Below are 22,519 nucleotides of genomic sequence, written 5' to 3'. Positions count from 1 at the left end.
CAGAGATCTGGAGAAGTGGAATGGTGTGAAACTTCATCTCTCTCCCATGCTGTTCGGATTATTTATCAAAGTATGTGAAGATCAAAAAAAAATCAAGGGAAATGAATGCATGTAAATTATTAACAGCCTGCCTTAGAGGATGAGCAGATTTCGTGGATACTGTATTAACTGTAACAAATTTGATTATATATTCAAATAAAAAGAAATAGTAGTAACAATTCTAACGTGTTAATAGATAATGTGTACAATAATCTCATCAGAAACTATTATCTAGAAAATACATTGTAAATATGGGAAAAAAAAAAAGTCGAGAAACCATCTGATGTTCAGGGAATTACTTGTTTAGTTCCTTAGAAGTATTTATAATGCTGAATCATATAGGTTAAAATAGAATACTTGCTATAGTCCAAACTACGATATTGTTGTGAGAGACATTTGTAATTGAGATCTCTTATACAGGCCACCAACAAGAATAAAGACTGGTTTATGAAGCGGTAGCACAAAAGCAAATCTTTATTTGCTGTTGCTCAGCAACCATGTTCAGAAGGCCCATTTTTCATTTTTGCCCTAACTTGACTTGACAGGAAAATGATAATAAATATGAGATTATTATCACAGGGTATAGATTATTTTGAACAGATGAACAGATATGTCAAAAAGAGGCATGTAATTTGATACTCTTGAAAGGGAGAACATTAGAGAAACTGAAAATAGAATTGTAGCTTCATTACTAGCTTGCAGTTCATGCACTATTCTTGAAAAAAACTACAAAACGCTATTCTACCTCTCTGGTTTCTCTGTGTGGTCCTTTAAAATGAATAATTTGGCGTTATTCAGTCTATTGTCTGTGTCAACTTTTAGTTTCAATACTAAGAAAAAATCATTCTGTGGTTGCTATGCAACACAAATTGTAAGCTAAAATATGTTTTAGTTCGTTTGCTAAATGGATGTGTGCCCGACTAAATAAACAGTAACCAGGTGACTAATGTAGCATCTAATTAAAAGATTAATCAACTTATTAATGAAATATTCAGTCCACATGAGACATGATAAATAAATCCATCAGTTTGGATTAAAGTAGCAAAGATTTTTAATATATGCAGAAAGGGTGGATATTTTGAAAACTGACACTTTTACATTTATATATACTTTTTAAATTTGCTTTTACTATTCTGCAAGTATGACGATGGCTCATACAACTTATTTCAAACAGTTTCACAGGCTTCTTGGACTTAGCTGAATACCTAACTTAAGAAATAAAGTCAGGTCCATAGGCTCTGAAACAACCCTAATTCTTCATCCTCCTTTACTGGAGAGTAGCAAAATGCTCCCTTCTTTTGGTAGTCTGTTTCTGGAAGTCAATGCCTGCTGGCTGTCACAGTGTGGGGATTAGGGTTGGAGGACAGATGCTATTTCTAGTGACTGTCCAGGGATCCGTCTCTCCTGGGCCCTTTCTCTGTGATTTCGGGTAGGTGGATGTTGGTAATTTGCTGGATTGCCCTTTCCACACTTCAAAGGAGACAGGCCTTTGTCTAGATGGAAATAGATGTGAGAAGGTGTGTGTGTGTTTGGCTTCAGGTGGAGACAGGGAGTGGCACTGAACTGCCTGTGTGCAGTTATGTTGCTCAAGAAGATGAGGTTTTGGCTGCTAACTCCTTCTGCCATATTGTCTCTGCCTTGGCTACGCAACCATATCAATTACAACTTGTAAGTAATGCAACCCATTCTCTTATGGTACTTTCTATCTGGCACATACTTGTTTAAAAATCCCATTATTTCAGAAGTTTCACATGCACTCAGTTGATGATTCAGGAATTGAAACAGTTTTTATCTGTGTTTTCAGTATGTTAGTCATCTGTTACGTACATTTTTAAAGCAATACAGAATAGCATTAATTATATGGGATAAGCATGTATTCATCCTATAGTCTTCAAGCTGTATAAAAGCCAGGTAAATAGTTTACTCAAAAACTTGAAAAACAGGAAAAGTCTGTAAGTCAAATATATATGGCAGAAAATGTGACTTAGTTTTAAATGTGACTTAGTTTTTTGTGTCTTAGTTTTAAACATAAACTGATACTGTGAGATGTAGGATGATTAAAGAATATTCTATGTTAAAAATGAAAATATTAGAAGACTTACTACTTTAAAAATAGTGAAATTTTACATATAGTAATAAATAAAATCTGAATTATATAATGTTTTTAAAAATTACAATCCAGAAAAGTCCAATCAGATGTGAGAACTTTTACAGAAATTGTTGGTTTTCTGTTTGTGTGCATAGTAAAGCAGCGTATGCTGTACTGCTACCACAGACTGAAAGGAAATTACTTCAGTCAAGCACCTACCTCTTCTGAACAGCTAACAACACAGAAATATTGAGAAATACTATGCTACTGCAAATGCAAAACTGTAAGATATAAATTAAGCCCTTAACAAGACATATTGACTGGTTTTGGTTTGCAGAAGAGTTCAAACAAATGGAATGGGGAATATTACAGAATTTGAAAGCTGATTATGCTTAATTCAAGGAACTGAGTCAAACTATTTCTGAACACTGCAAAGTAAGTTTGAGAAGAAACAGAAAGCAGCTCTTTCCTGAGACATTCAAAAAATCCTTAGTTATCAAAGTGTAAATATCATCTGGCCTATGTAGTATCCTATAAATTCTGGTGAGCAGCCTGTTCAGCTCTTCATTGCTTTGGATGAAGAGTGCGTAATGTATGTACTGTTCGCCATGACTAAGATTAAATGCATAGCTGTCAACACTGGCAACAAAAACGTTCTTGGAGAAAAAAAGTCACTAATCAAATGCATGATGCAGGCTTTGAGAGCTAGCAGAAAAATTTTTGTAAGAATACTATTTCCTTGTTGCCGAAGATCCGTGGAAGGCGGCATACTGTTTCTTCAGCCTATACATGAATTTAACGAAAACATTTCTTATCCCTGTTTGAAGGCATTGAGACTGAAGAGGATAGCTACAGGAAGGTAACAGGAAGCGGGTATGTGGATTTACTCCTGTCAGCCACCTCTGAGTAACTGATCGGAACTCCTCAAGGAAAAGATGTGTAAGCAAGTCAGTCTTTATTATGAAGTGAAAGCAGTAAAGAATCATTTCAGTGTAGCCAAGTTTAAAACCAGGAAGAGCAGCTTACACTGAATTCCTGGGCTGCCTATTATTGGGCCTGTCCTCTCCATGGCACATATCCTCCCTCCCACCTCCCCTGGTCCTGCTGCAATCGCGGCAGCAGCAGCAGCGGGTTCTTCAGCCCCCTCCTCCGTCAAAGGTGGCCTGGGGGCTGGGGACAGTGGTGGCCTCAGCTGGAGGGAGTAGCGAGGCACCTAACTCACCCAGGCCTACGGGCGCCACTTGACTGAAAAAGCGACTCTCCCCCTCGGACAAACACGAACGCCCCACCCAGGCAAGCGCAAAACGTGCATTTTGAACACAGTCCCGTGCCGGGGGTGGAGTACTAAACCCCGGCTGCACGGAGCCGGCGCCCGCGGCTGAGGGCTGCCCCGGCGCCAGCCCCGCCCGCTAAGGGCCTCGGCCACGCGCGGGAGGGCGGCGCCCAGCCCTGCGGCGCGCCCCAGCGCCCCGGCCGGCCCGCCCTCAGTGGTGCTCTGTGCCGAGAGTGGGCGGGTGCCGATCTCTCGCGAGACGAGAGCTCCGCGGGGCGCGCGCGCCCGCCCGCGCTAAACGGCTGCCGCGGGAGAATTCAAAAGCGCCGGCAGCGCGCGCGTGGCGGCAGGGCCAGGCCTAGGCCTCGCCTCAGCGCTGAGTGAGGGCGGGCAGCGGGGCGACCGCCGGGAGGGGGGCTGAGGGGTGTGCCGTCCCGTCTGTGAGCGGCACCCGGGGTTGGTGCCTCGTGAGGCGGCGGGGCATTCGTATGGACGGCTCTTTCCGTGGGCAGCGCTACTGAGAGACGCAGCCTCCTCTCCTGCGTGTCAGTCCGGCCGATCGCCGTTTTTGTTTCCCTCCTGTGCAGACAGCTCCGCCTTGTTTCTTTCTGAGGGAGCGCTAGGTAAGCGGCCCGTCTGTCTTCCCACTTCCTCTTCTACCGGGGGCGTACGGCGGCCTGTGGGGCCGTGCCGTGGACCTGGCGGTAGCCCGGCAAGCGGCCAGCCCCTGGCTGATCGGGGACAGTGCCCTGGATCGCCGTCGGCCCCGTTCTGCGGTATAGCTTCGTACACAGTAAAGGCTATGTAAGGCGGTCTCCCAACTGTAGGGATGGCAAAAGCACGCCAGGAATCACCTAGGGCAGAAGGAATGCTTAGGTGCGTGAATTAAGCTCTTGGTGTCAAAAAGTGGCCTTGCCCGTCTCCCGTAGGCTTCACTTGACAAGAGGGAAAAGGAGATAGTGTTTTGCTGCCTGTCAGTACTTCTCATACAAGTAAATGCTGTCGTCGGGAATGATGGATAGCTAAATAGGGGCTATGTGCTGGATACGCTGTTCTTTTTAAATATACAAGTATCCATTAAAAGGTTCTTCTGTTTTAAGACTTGTTTAGTAAAAAAAGGCCTAAAAAGAATGCATGCGAATACTGCAGCCTAGTGCTGTTATGAATCTAAATGCTGATTCAGATGACTGTAAAGTATTTTGGAGGAGGAAACATCTTTTATTTATGACTATATAGATGAAGAATATAAGTGTATACACTGAGACCAAAAATGATCTTATCTTGAGATACAGTACTTTCTCTAACATTCTTTTTGTTTTGTTTATAAAGCAAGGAAAAACAAGACCACAATGAAACGCGAAGCATTTTTACAAGTTGTGTCTAAAGAATCAATTGAAGACTTCTTGCATTATACTCAGAATCCTGTAAGTCAGTCATGATACAGGTGCATTACTAATAAAATCTTGTATGTTATTAGTGCAGAAATTTTGTGACATAGGGACAGAAAATATCGCTGGTACCTGCAGATATACTAGAATAATTGCTGTAGAAAATAAGTTCAAATGGCACTTAACAGAACATAGCTGAAAAAGTTGTAGAATCTGAAATTTTGCTACTTATAAACCGACTAATTCCTTGACATTTGGTTGTTGCAGATACAGTTTACATTTATTTTAAAAGAAATGATTAGTACTGTAGTAATACTAAAAAAAGTACTCATCTGATGTTGATGAAGTATTTTTTTTTTATTTCAATCAACCTATGAAAAAGTTTATTGCTGTGTAATGAATATGAGCTAATATACAAACATAGCAGAGGCATGTTTCACTGGTATTTCTTCATCCATTTCATAGTTTAGGCTGTCCACTTATTCTTTAGTGTGTGCATAATTGTCCTTGATAGTGCTTTTTATCACTGAATGTTTTAGAGACGTGATAGATTGCTATCTCTAAATGCAGTGTGGAAAGAAGCGAGAGGAACAACAAAAAAATCCACTGAAATCTAATTAAAAGTTCATTCTCACATTGTGTATATGATACTGCGTAGTAATCAGAAATTACAATTTGCTTTGTAGTGTTTTCCACTAAGCTTCAATCTGTCTGGTATTAAGATAGACATGATTTTTCCTAAACATATTTTGGTAGCCTTAATAAATGGTATTGTTAGGCTAGTTTCTTAAGCTTTGTAATCAGTATTTTCCTAATATTACTTGTATCAGGTTAAAGCAAGTGGATCAGTTGACCTCTGTGTTCACAGAGGTATGAACTAATTCACTAATGTAGCAGATGTATTAAACCTATGATTTTATGATAGGGATCATGTTCTATGTAATAAGCTTAGGAATGTTTGTCTCCCAAACATTGAATCTCTTTTTCCAAGAAATTTGCTAGTTTTTTCATTTGCATTCCTGTATGTAATTATAGATGACAGCTTTATTAACAGATTGCCTTTGCTTGAAGTATCCTTCCTGTTTTTCCCCAAATCTAAATACTTTAACAAGAAACTATTCTGTTTAGGATAACGTATGGTACTTGTAGTGTTTCCTTTTCAATTAATTTGGTCGTGTTGATTCTGCCATCTTCACCCAGTAATCTATCTTAATATATCTTGGTCTGTTTCAATTAAAAATTGTTTTTTCATCCTTTTATTTTTCATCATCAATTCACAAGACTTGTCTTGCAACAGTTTTCAGCTGTTGCCAATATCTCTGGAAACTGTATATCACCAGCTATAATGAGTATATTGATTAGAACTGTCTTCATGCCATACATGAGTATCCAGATTACTTTTTGCTTGTCTAAGAGACCTGAGTTATGTTATTAATTTCCTTCTTTTGAAACCTTCAGTAATGAATGGTGTTTGACCATGTCTTATCTTAGGATGAGGATTCTCATTTTAGGAACTCCCTGGAATAATTCTTGACTGCTTTTCTGGAGGAGGCTGTGGTAATGTATTCTGCCCTTTAGGAGTGGGTGTATAAATGCAGAAAGAAGAAGAAAGCGTGGTTAAAACCTTATTGCTTTCCTTAATTTTCGTATTATATTTATGCCCTGCTTTTTCTACCTATTTTATGCTCTAGCCTCAAAATTTGTCTTTTTAACTTTTTTTTTAAAGTTCTGTTTTTAGCATCACTACTTCTTTCAGTGTCTGTCATTTCTGTACCTCCCTCACCTCCCTTTAATTTTCCTTTTCCCTCCTCTCAATGTTTTCTTTCATTCATATCTTGTAAAATTCCAGGGGTTTGCTACTTTTCCTTCAAGGTTTGCCTTGGGCTTTTCACTTTTCTTTCTTTGTAATCTTTTTAAAATATTCCCATATTGTGGTGCTGTACATTGAAGTCTTTATCAGGTGCTGTTAAATTTTTCCACTAAATCCTGTTCCAGTTAAAGAAAATACATTATTTCTTAGACAGGAAAATATGGATCATGGATATGACTATCATTCAATGACATCCTTTTCCCTCATAAGTTTTGGAATAATTCTGTCTTATATCCTTCTAAAGAAATATCAGAAAGCTCTGGTCTTATTATGAATTCGTTCTTTTTGTTCAAAACAGTACTATCTTAATATCCTGTCTTTTGTGTTTTTTTGAAGTAGAGGGTTGCAGGACTCCTTGTGTGGCCTTTGGTTTATTGTATTTATTTCCAGCTGTAGAATAGGATAGAAATTCTGCTACAAATATGTAACAGGATTTTTCTTCTCTTGCCCTTCTGAGAACCTTCTAGTACTTACTGCTGCTTCTTTCATTATTTTCTATTTTCCTTTTTCCCTTCAACTTTTTTTTTTCTTTTTGATTCCTGTTTTTTAGTGTATCTGCAAACTAAAAATAGTTTTACTTCAAGATCATGGACGTTCTCTATCTTTCCTCTGAAGTGTTTTTAACCCGGTAGACCTTCACTTCAGTGTTGCAGATTACATCTCAAAAATTACCTGTACTACTTCTTGGCTGTGTCTGGTTTTTCTTCTCATCTTTTCTCTGAGTATTGCCTTTCCTAGCAGGTTGCCTACCCTTCTTTGATGCTCTTCGTACCCCTGAGGTAAATTCTTCTAGAAAGGTTCTGCTGAGGAAATAGTTCAGATCAGTTTCTTAGTGAAGTCTTTTATAGAGGCTAACAGTGGCTTCCCATTCAGCAGAGCTTAAGAGGGAAGTATAGGGTTAATGTGCTCAGGAGTTAGGTTTGATGGGGGGGCTTTAAAATAGTGCAGTATACAGAGCACTGTTGTACGCAGATTGAACTCCAAAACCTGTAGTGCAGTCCCTATGGCTGTACTGACTGTTACATTTCTAGTCCTTGCATAAAGATTTTCTTTCAACAGCCATCATCAATCTATATTTAAGATAACAAAGATATGGTCAGGGTCTTGAATTCTGTGCAGTTGTGAGCTTCTTAGCTAAGGGTATGGAATTGTCTCCATTGGGAATGAAGTATTTAGAACACATGAGAGACAAGTTGGTGTTACAGGGACGTGATTTATGTTCAGTAGTGTTGCTATCAAGGGCTAAAGACTTTAGTCTTAAAAGAAGCAGTCTTGTTTCATGATAAAGAGTTAAGCAGCAGGAATTTTTCATGCTATTTTTTAAAGAAATACAACTTCTAGAAGGTTCTATAACTGCAGAGGAATGGAAATTAATCCTTAATGCAAAAAAAGCATTAATTTTAGGAAATACATTGATGAAATACAAGCCACTTCACTGATGTGGAATTGTGTGATATCTTCTAACTATTCACAGAAAAATACATTTGATCCTTTTGACTTGAATGAACTACTTCAAGAATTGCCAAGAAAGCAAAAAGAAGTACTATGGGAGAGATTGACGCAACTATTGACAGAGACTTTGATGGAGAACCCTGTGGAAACATGGCAGAGGATTGAAGATGGTGAAATTAATGATAACATGGAAGTTGAGATAGTTCCAGAAATGGTAAAAATCTCGTAAAATAAAAATATGCTTATTTCATATTTTCTGAGAAATAAAATGAAATATTTTCATAGAATCTGAAAACATGCGAGGGTTATCAAACAAGGTCAGTTCCAAACATCATCTCCCTGCCCCATTCTTAACTGGGTTAAGCTGAACTTATGATTGGTCTATGCTATAAAAGATTATATCTGCTGATAATTTTTATTATGAAAGATGGGACTTAGTTTTTTCACTAGAGTTGAGTGGGCTTTTAGTATGTCTTATTTCAGTAAACAAATGTTGATCTCTCAGATGTTCCTTAAGTATCTGGCATATACTATAAGAAATTCACTACCTGTTTTATTGTCATTTTATTGAATGAAGAGCATGAAATCTAGATTTGAACATGGCTCCCATAAATGTAGCTTATACAGAATTTCTCTGACTCAGACCCTCATATACTGCCTTCTTCACTGTAGTCCACGTAGTCTTGAGAATATCAAGGAAAAAGGTTATCTAATTTTGGAAGAAAAATAGAAGTGCAGAAGGGAAATCGTTAGGGAGACCTAGAGGCTTGTAGAAAATCCATCACATGTACAGAGGTCTATAGAATCACGGATCCTAAAGTCACCAGCTCTACACATTTTTGAGTTCCGCAAGAGCCTGCTAGTTAGATCTTTTTAGTTCTGAAACGGATGTGTGCTTGAGTGGTTTTATTGCAGATGGAAGTTTTTAATGGCAGAATGGATACAGATGAATTATCTACTAGCTGGAGCTTAAAGGCATTTTCAGACTTTTTGAAACGGATATACTTTAAAATCTATGCTTTTGCCTCTTCTTATTTGATAGCTTTGTTCAAAATGGAAGCTAAATAACAATTCAGCTTTGCTCTTTGTTGCTAAGGTTTATTCCTTGTCATAATTATCTTCTGGGTATAAAATAAACTGCAGTATTTTTTCCTCGACATTGCTTTCTTTCAGAAACAAACTGTAGCTGTGATCCAAGGAGTGACAGCTGTAGTTACTGCCTCCATACCTGCAGTGGATGAAACTGTAAACTACAAAGCTCTTCTAGAATGTGTTTTTATATTAAATGGTACGTACTTATTTATTACAGAATACAGCATTATACTGTTTTTTTAGCAGATGAGTATACTAGGCTTTCTATTTGACCTGACTGGCCTATGGAACAGAATTTACGAGAAAAGTTGGTACTGATGTGAGTTGTTATTTATGAGACGAAATTAAGGGAGCATTTACTTAAAAATCACTTACACAGTCTAAAAGTTGGAACTTAAAATAGTTTTCTTTCTCTCAACTGTTCACCCCATGTTAGATAACTGTCTTTATTCTGTGGCTTATAGTATTTTTAAGGCAAAACTTAAGATCATTGTTAACTTTGGATCATTGTTACTGATCCAAAAACTTGGCCAAAATCTTGGAGTTAACAAAGCTGCCTAAATACCCACAGGGAGAATAAGCCATTAAGATTTGTAAGCGTGGAAGAGCTGGTTGACATTGTGAGGTATAGTTAGTGTACTAACAGACCAATGTTTTACAGGAATAATTTGGTTCATTGCCATAAATAGTTATTTTATTACTGTTGTAGGTATTCTTCCTGCATTACCTGAATCTGAAAAAATCCTACAGGGTGCTATCCAGCGTGTATGTGAAATGTGGTGGGAGAAAGGACTGGAAGGGAAGGAGCAGCTAGGGAAGACTGTATTTATCATTCTGTTAAGAAGAAGCCTGAATAAAGCTGCTACGGTATGCTGAAGCTATATTGACTTTTAAATTACTACTGAATATTCCAAGAAAGATTATCCCTCCAAAATACCTTCTATTTCAAGTTAACTTGTTTTCCATGTCCTAGTGCTTTTCAATTAATGAAACATAGCATACATGTTGGTTACAAAGTGTCTTTTTTGGTGTTGCTTGCATAAGCAACATATTAAATTGTTGCCTTCTCTAGAACAAACTTTAAAAATTTTTGGCATCAATTTCAGAACTGAGTTTTGGTTTTTAACTTTTTGTTTACCCCTTTCTTTTGTTGTTTACCCCTTTTTTTTGTTGTTTACCCCTTTTTTTTGTTGTTTACCCCTTTTTTTTGTTGTTTACCCCTTTTTTTTGTTGTTTACCCCTTTTTTTTGTTGTTTACCCCTTTTTTTTTTGTTGTTGTTTCTTCACTCATTTTTAAAGTCCAGTGACTAAGGCTTAAATAGCAATTAACTCTTTTAGTTAATTCAGTTTTGAAGTACTATGTTCAGCTGCTCATAGACTTCTTATGTGGGAAGCTTCTTTTTCTGTTAGTCTGTATCTCTCTAACAATCTTTTTATTAATGTGTGAGTTACTCTACAGTGTTGTGGCATACATCTTTTGCACTAACCTAGTAAATATCTCCTTTACTTATTTCTTTATTTTATTTTTCCCTGTTAACTGCTTTCATTGTATAAAGTTTTGAAAGTGGAATAATACAGTTTTCATCTATTTTGCCTGAAATAACCGGCTTGCTTTCTGTACTTCAGCATGTCTTCAGTTGTTGGAAGTCAGTATTTCTGCAGTTACATATATTTTTTGTAATTTTTCCTAATGATGTGGTGAAAGTCTATTAATGTTCATAATTTTACAATCTGAAAATATTCTATCTGTAACAATGCATTTCAAATTCATTATTTAAAATCCTTTAAAGGCTTCTTCACATTAAAGCTATACCTACTCCACTATAATGTGGGCTTTTTTTTCCTGTCAGGGTGCAGATGTAGTTCGTCTATGGAATCTACATCAGATGTTACTTTGTTTTGATTATGATTCAGAGGAGAGTAATGAAGTCAAGGACTTGTTGCTTCAGTGTTTTATGAGTGTAAAACACATTAAAAAAGAAGAGGTAAGCAAACTTTTATCTTACTGTGATTTTTTTTTTTTTTTTTGTGAATGGGCTTTGGTTACTTTTAATGGTTTTGCATTAAGCCTTTTTTTTTTTACAATACAGTAGGTAGCAATACAGGACAAATCAGCTCTGACTCCAAGCTCTAAATGGCTGATGTTTCTGTTTCATTTGGAAAACTCTTTATTCCTATTTCTGTCTTAAATATAAAAGTATGTGTCTGAATCATCACTCAAGTTCTCGTATCCTGAGGTAATAAGAACCTAGTGCTTTGCTTCCAATGCATGTCCCTCAATACTTAAAAACCATTTCCTGGTATAATTCTCTTCTTTTATAGCAAATTTTCTTTTATTGGAGACAGATAACTGTAGCAAAATAATTTTACTTCTAAATGATTCCATTTAGATTTCATTGCCATTGTCTGTTTTAAAAGTAACATAAGAAGAACCCAGGTAAGACTTTATTGACTGGTTTTGTATTTGCTTTACATCATTGGTATATTTCATTTTAGGTAATTTTTTTTTTCCTCTTGAAAAAGTGTGTACTTAGATGCATTCTTTGTCACAGTACTTAAAACACCTTAGCTGTATTTGATTCTGTATTAATAATTTTCTTCTGTTTTATTTGAACACACTGCATCACTTTAATATTTCATATTCATATAGGCACACTAAATAATTGGGAATTATATATGTAAAAGGAAACTGCTATCTAGGCTTCAGAAACAACTTCTTGTAGTTATTTTTTCTTCCACATCTTGTGAGATTTTTAATATAACACATGTTAATTACTACACGTAAGTTTTTCTAAAGAAATTTTGTACCATGAATCTTTGGGTGAAACACAGCCTTCAGTACGAAACTTTTTTTTTTAATTTTTTTGGGAAAAAAAAGTGGTAATAATCAGACTTGGTACTGAATCTTTCTCCTGGCATATCAAAACACATCCCTTTTGTTCCACAAGAACATGCAAGTTTGGTCATGCTTTGCACATTTACTTTTCTGACCAAGCTTTTGCTCTTCCCTCCTCCTTATGATTTCTGGTCTCTTGACATTTTGTCATGTTTTCTTTTTCATATGCCTATCTCTTTCTAGGTAGATAGAGAGCGAGCCTTACTGTACTCTTTGCTCTGGCATATGATCATTAGTGGTTTAAATCTTTAATCCTGAATCCCTAGCTTTATGGCTAGAAGGATTGACTGAAAGTAGCAGCTTCCAGCTGGGAGTTGAATATGCATTCTGTTAGTCCATTCATTCCTTTCTGATAAAGGTGAAAGATCTAAACCACTGTTCACAAATACAGACTCTTATTGATTATGTCCAATCTATATAGGAATGCTCTGGGTTTGTTTTTGTTTTTTGGGTTTTCTTCTGCCAAAAATTTAACATGGGAGGGAGAGGAAGTAGTAGTTGCTCCTCGTAATTCTTCTTCTGATTATTCCTAAGTAAGTAATGTTGCTGAGCATTAATGTTAGAATTACAGAGTTTGAGGTTGGAAGGGACTTCTGGAGATATCTAGTCCAACACCCTTGCACAAAGCAAAGTCAGCTAGAGCAGGTTGCTCAGAGCCGTGTCCAGTTGGGTTTTGAATATCTCCAAGGATGGAGACTCCACAACCTCTGTGGGCAACCTGCTCCAGTGTTCAGTCACCCTTACAGTGAAAATAAAAAAATAAAATTTAAAAAATATTCCTTATATATGAGGCATTTCTTGTATTTCAATTTGTGCCTATTGCCTTTTGTCCTATCACTGGAAACCACTGAGAAGCATCCGTCTCCATGGTCTTTATTTCCTCCATCAGGTATTTATATACATTGAAAAGATCCCCCTGTGCCTTCTCTTTTTCCGGCTAAATAAGCCCAGGTCTTGCAGCCTTTCCTCATATGACAGATGTTCCAGTCCCTTAATCATCTTTGTAGTCCTTCACCAGACTTGCTCCAGCATGTCCGTGTCTCTGTTGAACTGGGGAGCCCAACACTGGACTCGGGACTCCAGATGTGCCTCACCAGTGCTGTGCAGAGGGGAAGGATCACCTCCCCCGACCTGCTGATAATGCTTTTCCTAGTGCAGCCCAGGATGTAGTTGGCCTTCTTTGCTGTAAGGGCACATTGCTGATTTCTTTTCAACTTGTGAACCCCAGGACCTTTTCTACAAAGCTGCTCTCCAGCTTATCGGCCCCCAGCCTGTCCTAGAGCATGGAGCTATTCTTTTCCAAGTGCAGGACTTTGCATTTCCCTTTGTTTAACTTCATGAGATTCCTGTTGGCACATTTCTGCAGCTTGTCAAGGTGCCTCTGAACTGCAGCACACCCAGTCTAGTGTATCAACAACTCCTCCCGATGTGGCTGCAAAATTGCAGGTACTCTTGATTCATCATCTAGGTCATTAATGAACATGTTAAATGGTATTGGCTCCCATAACTAGCTCTGGGGTACATCACTACTGACTTGTTGCCAGCTGGGCTTCATGTTCTGACCTAATGGTCAAGCATTTGCAGAAGAATGTGTGTGTCAACTTCTGAAAACGTTACTGCATTGTTGTCCCAATTTTCAAGAAGGGTAAGAAGGAAGACCCTGGTAATTACAGGCCTGTCAGTCTCATCTCCAATTATGGAGAAGGTTATCCTGGGAGTTATTGAAAAACACTTGAGAGACAGTGTAGTCATTGTGTGTAGTGTAGTCAGCACAGGTTCACGAAGAGAAAGTCCTGTTACGTAACTTAATTTCCTTTTATGACAAGGTCACCCGTCTAGTTGACCAAGGAGAGCCAGTAGATGTGTGTTTTGGGTTTTTTATTATTATTTTAGCAAAGCTTTTGATACTGTCTCTCTCAATATCCTTCTGGATAAAATGTCCAGCACACAGCTAGACAAGTCCATAATATGTTGGGTGAGCAATTGGATGATGGGTCTAAGCTAGGAGGAGCTGTGGACTCCCTTGAGGGTAGAGAGGCCTTACAGAGAGATCTGGATAGACTGGAGAGCTGGGCAATCACCAACCATATGAACTTTAACAAGAGCAAGTGCCGGATTCTGTACCTGGGATGGGGTAATCCTGCTTATATGTACAAATTGGGGGACAAGAGGCTGGAGAACAGCCCTGCAGAAAGAGGTTGGGTTGATGGCAAGTTGAATATGAGTCAAGAGTGTGTCCTGGCAGCCAAAATGCACCCCAGGACACGGCTGTGCCCCAAGCACAGCATAGCTAGCTGGTCAAGGGAAGTGATTGTCCCACTCTACACCACACTGGTGCGGCCCTGCCTCGAGTACCGTGTGCAGTTTTGGGTGCCTCAATATAAGAAGAACATCAAACTATTAGAGTGTGTCCAGACGAGGGCGACCAAGATGGTGAAAGGTCTCAAGGGCAAGACTTATGAGGAGCAGCTGAGGTCACTTGGTTTGTTCAGCTTGGAGAAGAGAAGGCTGAGGGGTGACCTCATAGCAGTCTCACAGCTTCCTCAAGGGGAGCAGCGAAGGGGGAGGTGCTGATGATCCTTATGGGTCCCTTCAAACTTGAGATATTCTGTGTTTCTAAGTCATAGTTTTCTTCTGCCCTCTTTTTCCATTTGGAAAATGTCTTCCTAACCTTAGTGCTATATTTGAGTATTGCTACAGTCAGGGAAGCTTTTCGTATCATCCAACACGGCTTTTTCAGTCAGTGCAGTATTCTGCTGTCAGTTCACCCTTGCAATTTCTTCAGTGATCTGTCTAATGGGAGTCTATTTTAGTAAGAAGTGGACTCTTATGCCTCTGTTTACGTGGCAAGTTGTTGTGGGTTAGCCTTGGCTAGCTGCCAGGTGCCCACCAAGCTGTTTTATTACTTCCCCCCCTCAACTGGACAGTGGAGAGAAAATATGACGAAAGGCTCATGGGTCGAGATTAGGACAGGGAGATAATAAAATATCTTGCGTTGGAAGGGACCCATAAGGATCATCAAGTCCAACTCCCTGCTCCTTGCAGGACTACCTAAAACTAAACCATATGACTAAGAGCATCGTCCAGATACTCCTTGAATTCTGACAGGCTTGGTGCCCTGACCGCTTCCCTGGGGAGCTTGTTCCAGTGACCAACCACCCTCTCAGTGAAGAACCTTTTCCTGATGTCCAGTCTGAACTTCCCCTGATGCAGCTTCATACCATTTCCCTATGTGCTGTTGCTGGTCACCAGAGTGAGGAGATCATCACCTCCCCCTCCACTGCCTCCCTTGAGGAAGTTGTAGACTGTGATGAAGTCACACCTCACCCTTCTCTAAGCTGTACAAACCAAGATCACTCAGCAATTACTGTCATGGGCAAAACAGACTCATTTGGGGGAAATTTAATTTAATTTATTGCCAGTTAACAATGGAGTAGGAAAATGAGAAATAAGAACAATCTTAAAACATCTTCCCAGGCTCAACTTCACTCTGGACTTCTCTACCTCCTCCCCCTGAGTGGCCCAGGAGGATGGGGAATGGGGGTTGAGGTCAGTTCATTACACATTGTCTCTGCTGTTCCTTCCTCCTCACGCTCTTCCCCTGCTCCAGTGTGGGTCCCATGGGAGACTGTCCTTCACAAACTGCTCCAGCATGGGTCCCTTCTGCGGAGTGCAGTCTTTCAGGAACAGACTGCTCCAGCATGGATCCCCTGTGGGGCCACATGTCCTGTCAGAAGACCTGCTCCAGCGTGGGCTCTCCAGGGGCTCACAGCTTCCTTCAGGGCACATCCACCTCCTCTGGTGTGGGGTCCTCCATGGGCTGCAGGTGGATATCTGCTCCACCGTTAATCTCCATCAGCTGCAGGTGGACAACCTGTCTCACCATGGTCTTTACCACGGGCTGCAGGGGCATCTGCTCCGGTGCCTGGAGCACCTCCTCCCCCTCCTTCGTCACTGACCTTGATGTCTGCAGAGTTGTTTCTCTCACATATTGTCACTCCTCTCTTCCAGCTGCTGTTGTGCAGCAGTTTTTACCCCTTCTGAAATATGTTATTACAGAGGTGCTACCAACTGTTGCTGATGGGCTCAGTCTCGGCCAGCAGCGGGTCCGTCTTGGAGCCGGCTGGCACTGGCTCTGTCCAACAGTGGGGAAGCTTCTAGCATCTTCTCACAGAAGCCACCCCTTTAGCCCCCTCTGCTACCAAAACCTTGCCATGTAAACCCAATACACAAGTCACTTTACATCCTTGAGGAAACTTGTTCGAAATAAGATAGGAACCACAACCCATTCTGGAAAGACCCCAAGATAGGGTTCAGATAAATTAGGTGTCTGAAAATAATTTAGACATCTACACAGGAGCCTAATCTGTACAGGTCCTGGGAAGGCTTTAATTGCTTAAGTATAAGTGAATGACCCGTGCTATGTTAAATGGCCTAAGTTGCTTCAGACATCCACATGGGGCTGGCACATAAAACACAGGATCTGTCATAGGTCTCTGCCTTCTGGAAAACCATCTGAGTGTTTAAAATTGCTCTATTGTTGGGTAGTGGTATACTGCCCCTAGTCAGTGGAGTCAACAGAACAATTCAGCTTTATAAAGTGATTACTAAACAGCTGATCACCTGAATCACTCTGCAGGCAATTAACAATCTAGGGACTTAAACATCCAAAATTAGATGTCTCAGTTTGTGAGCTGATACACAACTTCAGCGTGTGAACTGTCAGTACAGATAAAGAATGGTAACTGTCTGGGATTTCTCTAGTTCTGCAGACTAGAGATTAAGTGTCTTGAAATTCACAGTGTTCAAATCATTTTGCTGTTGCTGTAAAACTATTGTGCTTCTGTTGCAAGTCCTTCTGTTTTGGGATTTTGCATCCTAACAGAGTTTAGTTTTAGTGACAACCCGCCTCATGTGTGTTCTCTAGTTTCCCTGCCTGGCTCATTTTGCTAATGGTAGGTTTCTTGTAGCAACAGGTCCAACACATCCCCAGTATTTCTGCTGAACCTTTTTCTTACATTCTATGTCTATTTCTAAAATTGCCTTCAGGCTTGTTCTACAGTTCCTAAGTAAAGTATACCTGATACTTTTTAGAGTATGTCCCAGAGTGTAGCTCCATAGCAGTTTAAGCTGGTGTAATTCCAGGGTGCAATAATCCTATGTTGCCATGGGGTAGCGTTCATATTTTTCTCTCTGCAGTATGAATGCTGAAGCAGCTATGTCATGGGTTGTTTCAAAGAGGTAGTGGATCAGGGTTTTTTTCTTAATGAGATTATTTTTCAGCCAGATTAACTGCCTGGATTGATCATATGCAAGGATGAAGCGGAGGGTCAGGAGTGTGGTATCCTGGTTCTAGATCAGATTAAACTGGTATGGAATTGCACATTTGTGCCTCACTGCGAGATCAGGGAGTTCATTTTTTCTGTCTTCCCAGACTGTGCTATTCAACACAGAGTAATATTTCTCAGAGGCTAATTTTCAGGCTGCAGTAGTGGAGTGATCCCCTGAATTTATATCTCTCTGATTTATGAAAACATTCTTGTTCAGTTGGGGTTTCTAATCAAACAGCTGGAGAGGCCTGCAGAGCATATATTATTGTGTTTTAGAGGTAGGCCTGTTCTACTCTCTTCTTCCTTGCTAACCTTCTATGTGTGTATAGAACTGACAAAGTCACATGTACTATGTCCACAAGCACAGCAATACAAGATGCTCAACATTCTGTTAATGCATTAACCCCGAAGATGATAAGTTTGCAGTCTTATTCACCTATCACCAGTTTATCTCTCGTGATACTGAAAATGTTGATAACAGTAATCATTTCAGGTCCGTCGATCACAAGCAGCAGATTAAATTAGAGGCACTTACTATCATTTTCAGGATCAGGGTCAATCTGTTGAAATCTAAGGCAACAAAGAATTGGTTGAACTGCTGAAAGCTACTTTGTGACTTTTCTTCATCTGTCTTGCTGCCGGGATTGTAGAAGATGAGAAGAGTGTGAGTTTGGCCTCATCTTGGCCTTGTTGAGGCAGGAGCTGTAGGTCAAGACTCCTTGACCTTTTGGTTTGTCAGGGATGTTGATGGAAGAGTGCACCACTGGGACTCCAGTATATGTATTATACCACCAAAGTTGGAGATGAGTGATTTTTTTTAACTGAATTTTTTTCTTTCTTGGTAGAAGAAGCTCTCATTGACAACAGGAAGGATTCCATGAGACCTGTAGACAAGGATCTTGACGTTCTATTTAGGCTTTACGTCTTGATTTTTATGATCTTCTGAATTACTTCTTGATATGAAGGCATTTAAGCTATCAGTTCCACTAAAGGCAGTTTTTGCCTGTGTATTTCCTTCCCTCCACCCCTACTCTATGATATTTCAGCTCAAAGTGTGTCTGGCATTATCAGCCTTACTTTCTATGTATGATCAAACTTTTCAGAATCTCAGAAGCTGGATGCCTTCATCTGTAAGATGAGCCAGAGCGAGGCTGTCTGTACAAATACTGTGTAAGGCTCTAATTCCCTGGGCAGATCTTACTCATTCCAGAAGAGCAAGGGCTTATTTCCTCCATCCACAGCCTTCCACTGCCTTTTCTTGCAAAAATTCTGTTGCTCATCAGATGTGTCATCACCATTTCTAACTTGCTAAAATGGAAGAAAACTAATTCAGGAAAAAAACTAAATAGTTTTTTTTTCTGTTTTCATGAATTAAATCAGCTCCAGGAGGTTTGCAGTATTACCTTTTATGGTGCAATAGAAAAGGAATTCACAGAATCACAGAGTCACTAAGGTTGGAAAAGCCCTGTAAGATCATGAGGTCCAACCATCAACCCAACAACACCATGCCCATTAAACCATGTCCCACAGTGCCTCGTCCACACGTTCCTTGAACATCTCCAGTGAGGGTGACTCCACCACTTCCCTGGGCAGCTTATTCCAGTGTCTCACCACTCTCTCAGTAAAGACATTTTTCCTAATATCCAGCCTGAACCTCCCCTGGCACAACTTGAGGCCATTTCCTCTTGTCCTGTCCTTGCTAATCAGAACAGTGGCCCATCTGTTCTCTGTGGCTTTGTTCGAAAATGTTTCCATATTCAATGCTGACAGAGTTGTCATGCTATTTTATTTGTGCCTTCACCGTCATTACAGTGTCATCCTGGGATGACATTGCACTTAACAGAGCTCTGATGATGTGGCCTTGATGAGGGTCCTGAGTTGCACAGTCCCTTATCATTATGGAATACTACTTGAAGTCACACCAAAACAGAATGGACATTGAAAAAAATGCAGGCAGATATGTAATCCACATGTTCATTTGTTTTGCTTTTTCTCTTCAGCATAAATAACAGTAATGCTTGAATTCTGTTTAAAAATTAAGAATCTTACTTTTTTTTTCCTGAAACAATCTCATCTATGCTTTTTAAAATTAAAGGTGTTATTTCTTCTGATATTTAGAGGTCTTATTTACTGATTTTTGAGATGGCTTTTAAATTGGCTGTTCGTCTGGGGTTTGACTTCCCTTTTTTTATCTTCTTTTCCTCTCCCTATAGGGAAGAAGATTCTTGAGCTTTTTGTTCAGCTGGAATGTAAACTTCATTAAAATGATACATGGAACTGTTAAAAACCAATTACAATTTTTTCCAAGGTATGCATCACAGTTAGAGTTCTTAACGATCATTAAGAGCTTGGCTAAAATCTTGTTTGTCTCACACTCTAAAATACCTAGTATATTGCTAAATATATCAGAATCCAGAGACCTTCAAATCTCCTGAATATAACTACTGTATTGTTTCAGCATCTTTATTTAATAGTTGCTCTGCAAGTGCTTATGTATACAATTATAGGTGTAGTAAAATGCTTATTTAGCGTTAGCTAAAGCAAATGACTTTCATATAAACTGTGTTGCATTACTTGCAGTGTTTGTGTGAGAATTGCAGGTCCATTTTTGCTTCCGTAAAATGTTTTTATTTTTTTCTATGAGCAGCGTCCAATTTAATTTTTTAAGATTCTATATAGAGACACTCCAATAAGAAGTGACTTGCAGGATCATAGCCTGAGAACTTGACTGATGGATGAAAAATGTGCATTTTTTTTCCTTTGATTATTTAGTGAAATATTACAGAAGTAATTCTTCATATTAAAATCAGAGGCTTTTTAATGCTGTCAGTTAGAATAATGTATATCTGTACATCTTTATAAAGAATTCAAGGCATTGATTGTGAGACAAATGACAAAATATCTGTGCTAATGTTTTGACTTTCCCCCCATAAGATATATTTCCTGTGTTTTTTAGTAGTGCTTGGGTTCATTAATTAACAGTTAAGTTTGTTTTTCTGCAATTATCAGTGTAGACTTTCAAGATATTTGCTTCTTCTAAAAATAATGTTCATGCACAGAATTAGAAATAATATTGGTAATTATCAAAAACTTCATGTTGTTACCTTCATGAATTGCACATAGATATGGTTAGGATGCTTGCTTGAAAGTGTTTCCTATATGTTAATACAGATTCTTGATGGAATACGTTTCAGAAGTTTACTTCAGGGCCTGGAAGAAAGTGTCAGGAGAATTCTTAGAGGTAATACTATGCATGAATTTCAAGATGGAGAAGACACATGACTTTTCAACCTTGAAAAGGTTCCTAAGCAAGCCTTAAGGAATTATATCCCTAAGGAAAGGGCCTCTTCAGCGTTGTCAAGGAATAAGCACAGGCTTTGAATGTTTGCCCACTGTGATCAGCTTGGTTGCATTTAAACACCTTTAATTCTGCTGCTGAAATATTGGTTCACACAACTGCGCATATACACTATGTTTTTTTGTAAACACGCTAGTTGTCTGAGTTATTGAAGCTTTTATTCACTATGTGCAAGCCTATATATTTGATAGCTTAAATATTTTTCTAGTTTTTGTGGAATTCCATGGAGATGATCAAAAGCATAATTACAGCATCACAACAATGCTAAATTTCAGATACAAAATAGTTCTTCTTTACTGTGTGGAGGTGCTTTTCAATTCCAAACTTGGTTCTGAGAATCAGATTAATTGTATATTCTGAAATTTTGAAAAACAGTTTAAGCAGACAGAGGCCCCTAGCATGGAAAAATTTGGGCCTAGCAGAAGCCAAGTAAGAAATACTATCAAAGACTTTTTTCAGCTGTTTGTTTTACAGAAAAATATAAGTTGCTGCACAGCCTACAGTACTTGTTATTGTTCTATTGTGTGTTAACAGTAGCATGTATGTGTTTTTACTCTAGATACTTGAACATAACTGCATTCAGGATTTCATGCATCATGGAATTCATCTTCCCAGAAGTTCTGCTGTTCATTCTAAAGTTAGAGAGGTAAGTTCCTGTAAAGCACGACATGAACTAGTAGCATCAAAATCAGATAAATTACTATAAAGTGGAGAATTTCCATTTCATAATGAATACTATACTAGGTCTGGCTGGAATGGAATTACTTTTCTTCATAGTAGCCTGTATGGTGCGGTGTTTTGAATTTGTTGACTAAACCAGTGTTGATAATACAGCAGTGTTTTGGCTGTTGCTGAGCAGTACTTGCATGGTGTCAACGCTTTCTATTTCCCATTCTGTTTCCCTAGCGAGTAGGCTGGGGACGAGCAAGAAGTTGGGAGGGGGTACAGCTGAGACAGCTGACCAAAACTGACCAAAGGGACATTACATGCCATATAACATCATGCTCAGCAATAAAAACTGAGGGAAAGTAGATTTTGGGAAGATAGCCATTGCTTGGAGACTGGCTGGGCATTGGTCTTCTTGTGGGAGGTGGTGAGTGATAGCATTTGCATCACTTGTTTTGGGGTTTTTTTGTCCTCTTTCCTTCACTTATTAAACTGTCTTTATCTCAGCCCATGAGTTTTCTTGCTTTTCTCTTCCAATTCTCTCCCCTACCCCACCTGCAAGGGAGTGAGTAAGTGGCTGTGTTGTGCTTAGCTCGTGACTGGGACCAACCCACCAGAAATACTTAAAAAATAGCATATTCTGAGAAACAATATTAGAACAAATTTTCGGAGGAACCTGCTTATAGTTTTGCACCAGATTTGCCTTTGATGCTCAAAAGTAGAAATGTAAGGGGATTTTCCAGAGTGCCAGAAATAGTTTTTGCCATCTGTTGTCTAAGTTTTTCTTTACCTAGAGAATTGACCTTTCCATAGCCAATCACAGGGACAAAAAGTCATATGCCCCTTGAGGCAAATTTAGTAGATGGGTCTGGAACTAAACTTTGTTTTTTCTTTTTGTTTTATATGGGGGTTTGTATATATGTTTATAGCAACAAGCCTTGATTCAGTTATAGATTCTAGTTGTCTATCTGTGGCTTTTATTCATGAGCAAAACATTTGAAGCAGAATGAGAAGTACACAAAGCTTTTTAAGATAAGGCATTTGTATTTGATCTATGGGCCTTCAC

General features: G+C 39.1%; 1 protein-coding gene across 1 annotated transcript in view; it reads left to right on the top strand.

The window, feature by feature from the left end:
- The first annotated feature begins 4,750 nt into the window (after nucleotides 1-4,750).
- NCAPG2 (non-SMC condensin II complex subunit G2) overlaps nucleotides 4,751-22,519 on the top strand; it is a 50,252-nt gene continuing 32,483 nt past the window's right edge. Inside the window, exons 1-8 of the mRNA XM_009817726.2 lie at nucleotides 4,751-4,825; nucleotides 8,134-8,325; nucleotides 9,285-9,399; nucleotides 9,913-10,070; nucleotides 11,054-11,188; nucleotides 19,643-19,737; nucleotides 20,601-20,670; nucleotides 21,347-21,433. Coding sequence (XP_009816028.2) covers nucleotides 4,751-4,825; nucleotides 8,134-8,325; nucleotides 9,285-9,399; nucleotides 9,913-10,070; nucleotides 11,054-11,188; nucleotides 19,643-19,737; nucleotides 20,601-20,670; nucleotides 21,347-21,433 — 927 coding nt within the window. The remainder of the gene's footprint in view (nucleotides 4,826-8,133; nucleotides 8,326-9,284; nucleotides 9,400-9,912; nucleotides 10,071-11,053; nucleotides 11,189-19,642; nucleotides 19,738-20,600; nucleotides 20,671-21,346; nucleotides 21,434-22,519) is intronic.

The sequence above is a fragment of the Gavia stellata genome, chromosome 6, assembly GCF_030936135.1.
Source record: "Gavia stellata isolate bGavSte3 chromosome 6, bGavSte3.hap2, whole genome shotgun sequence".
NCBI lineage: Eukaryota > Metazoa > Chordata > Aves > Gaviiformes > Gaviidae > Gavia > Gavia stellata.
This window is presented reverse-complemented; position numbering and strand designations above follow the sequence as displayed.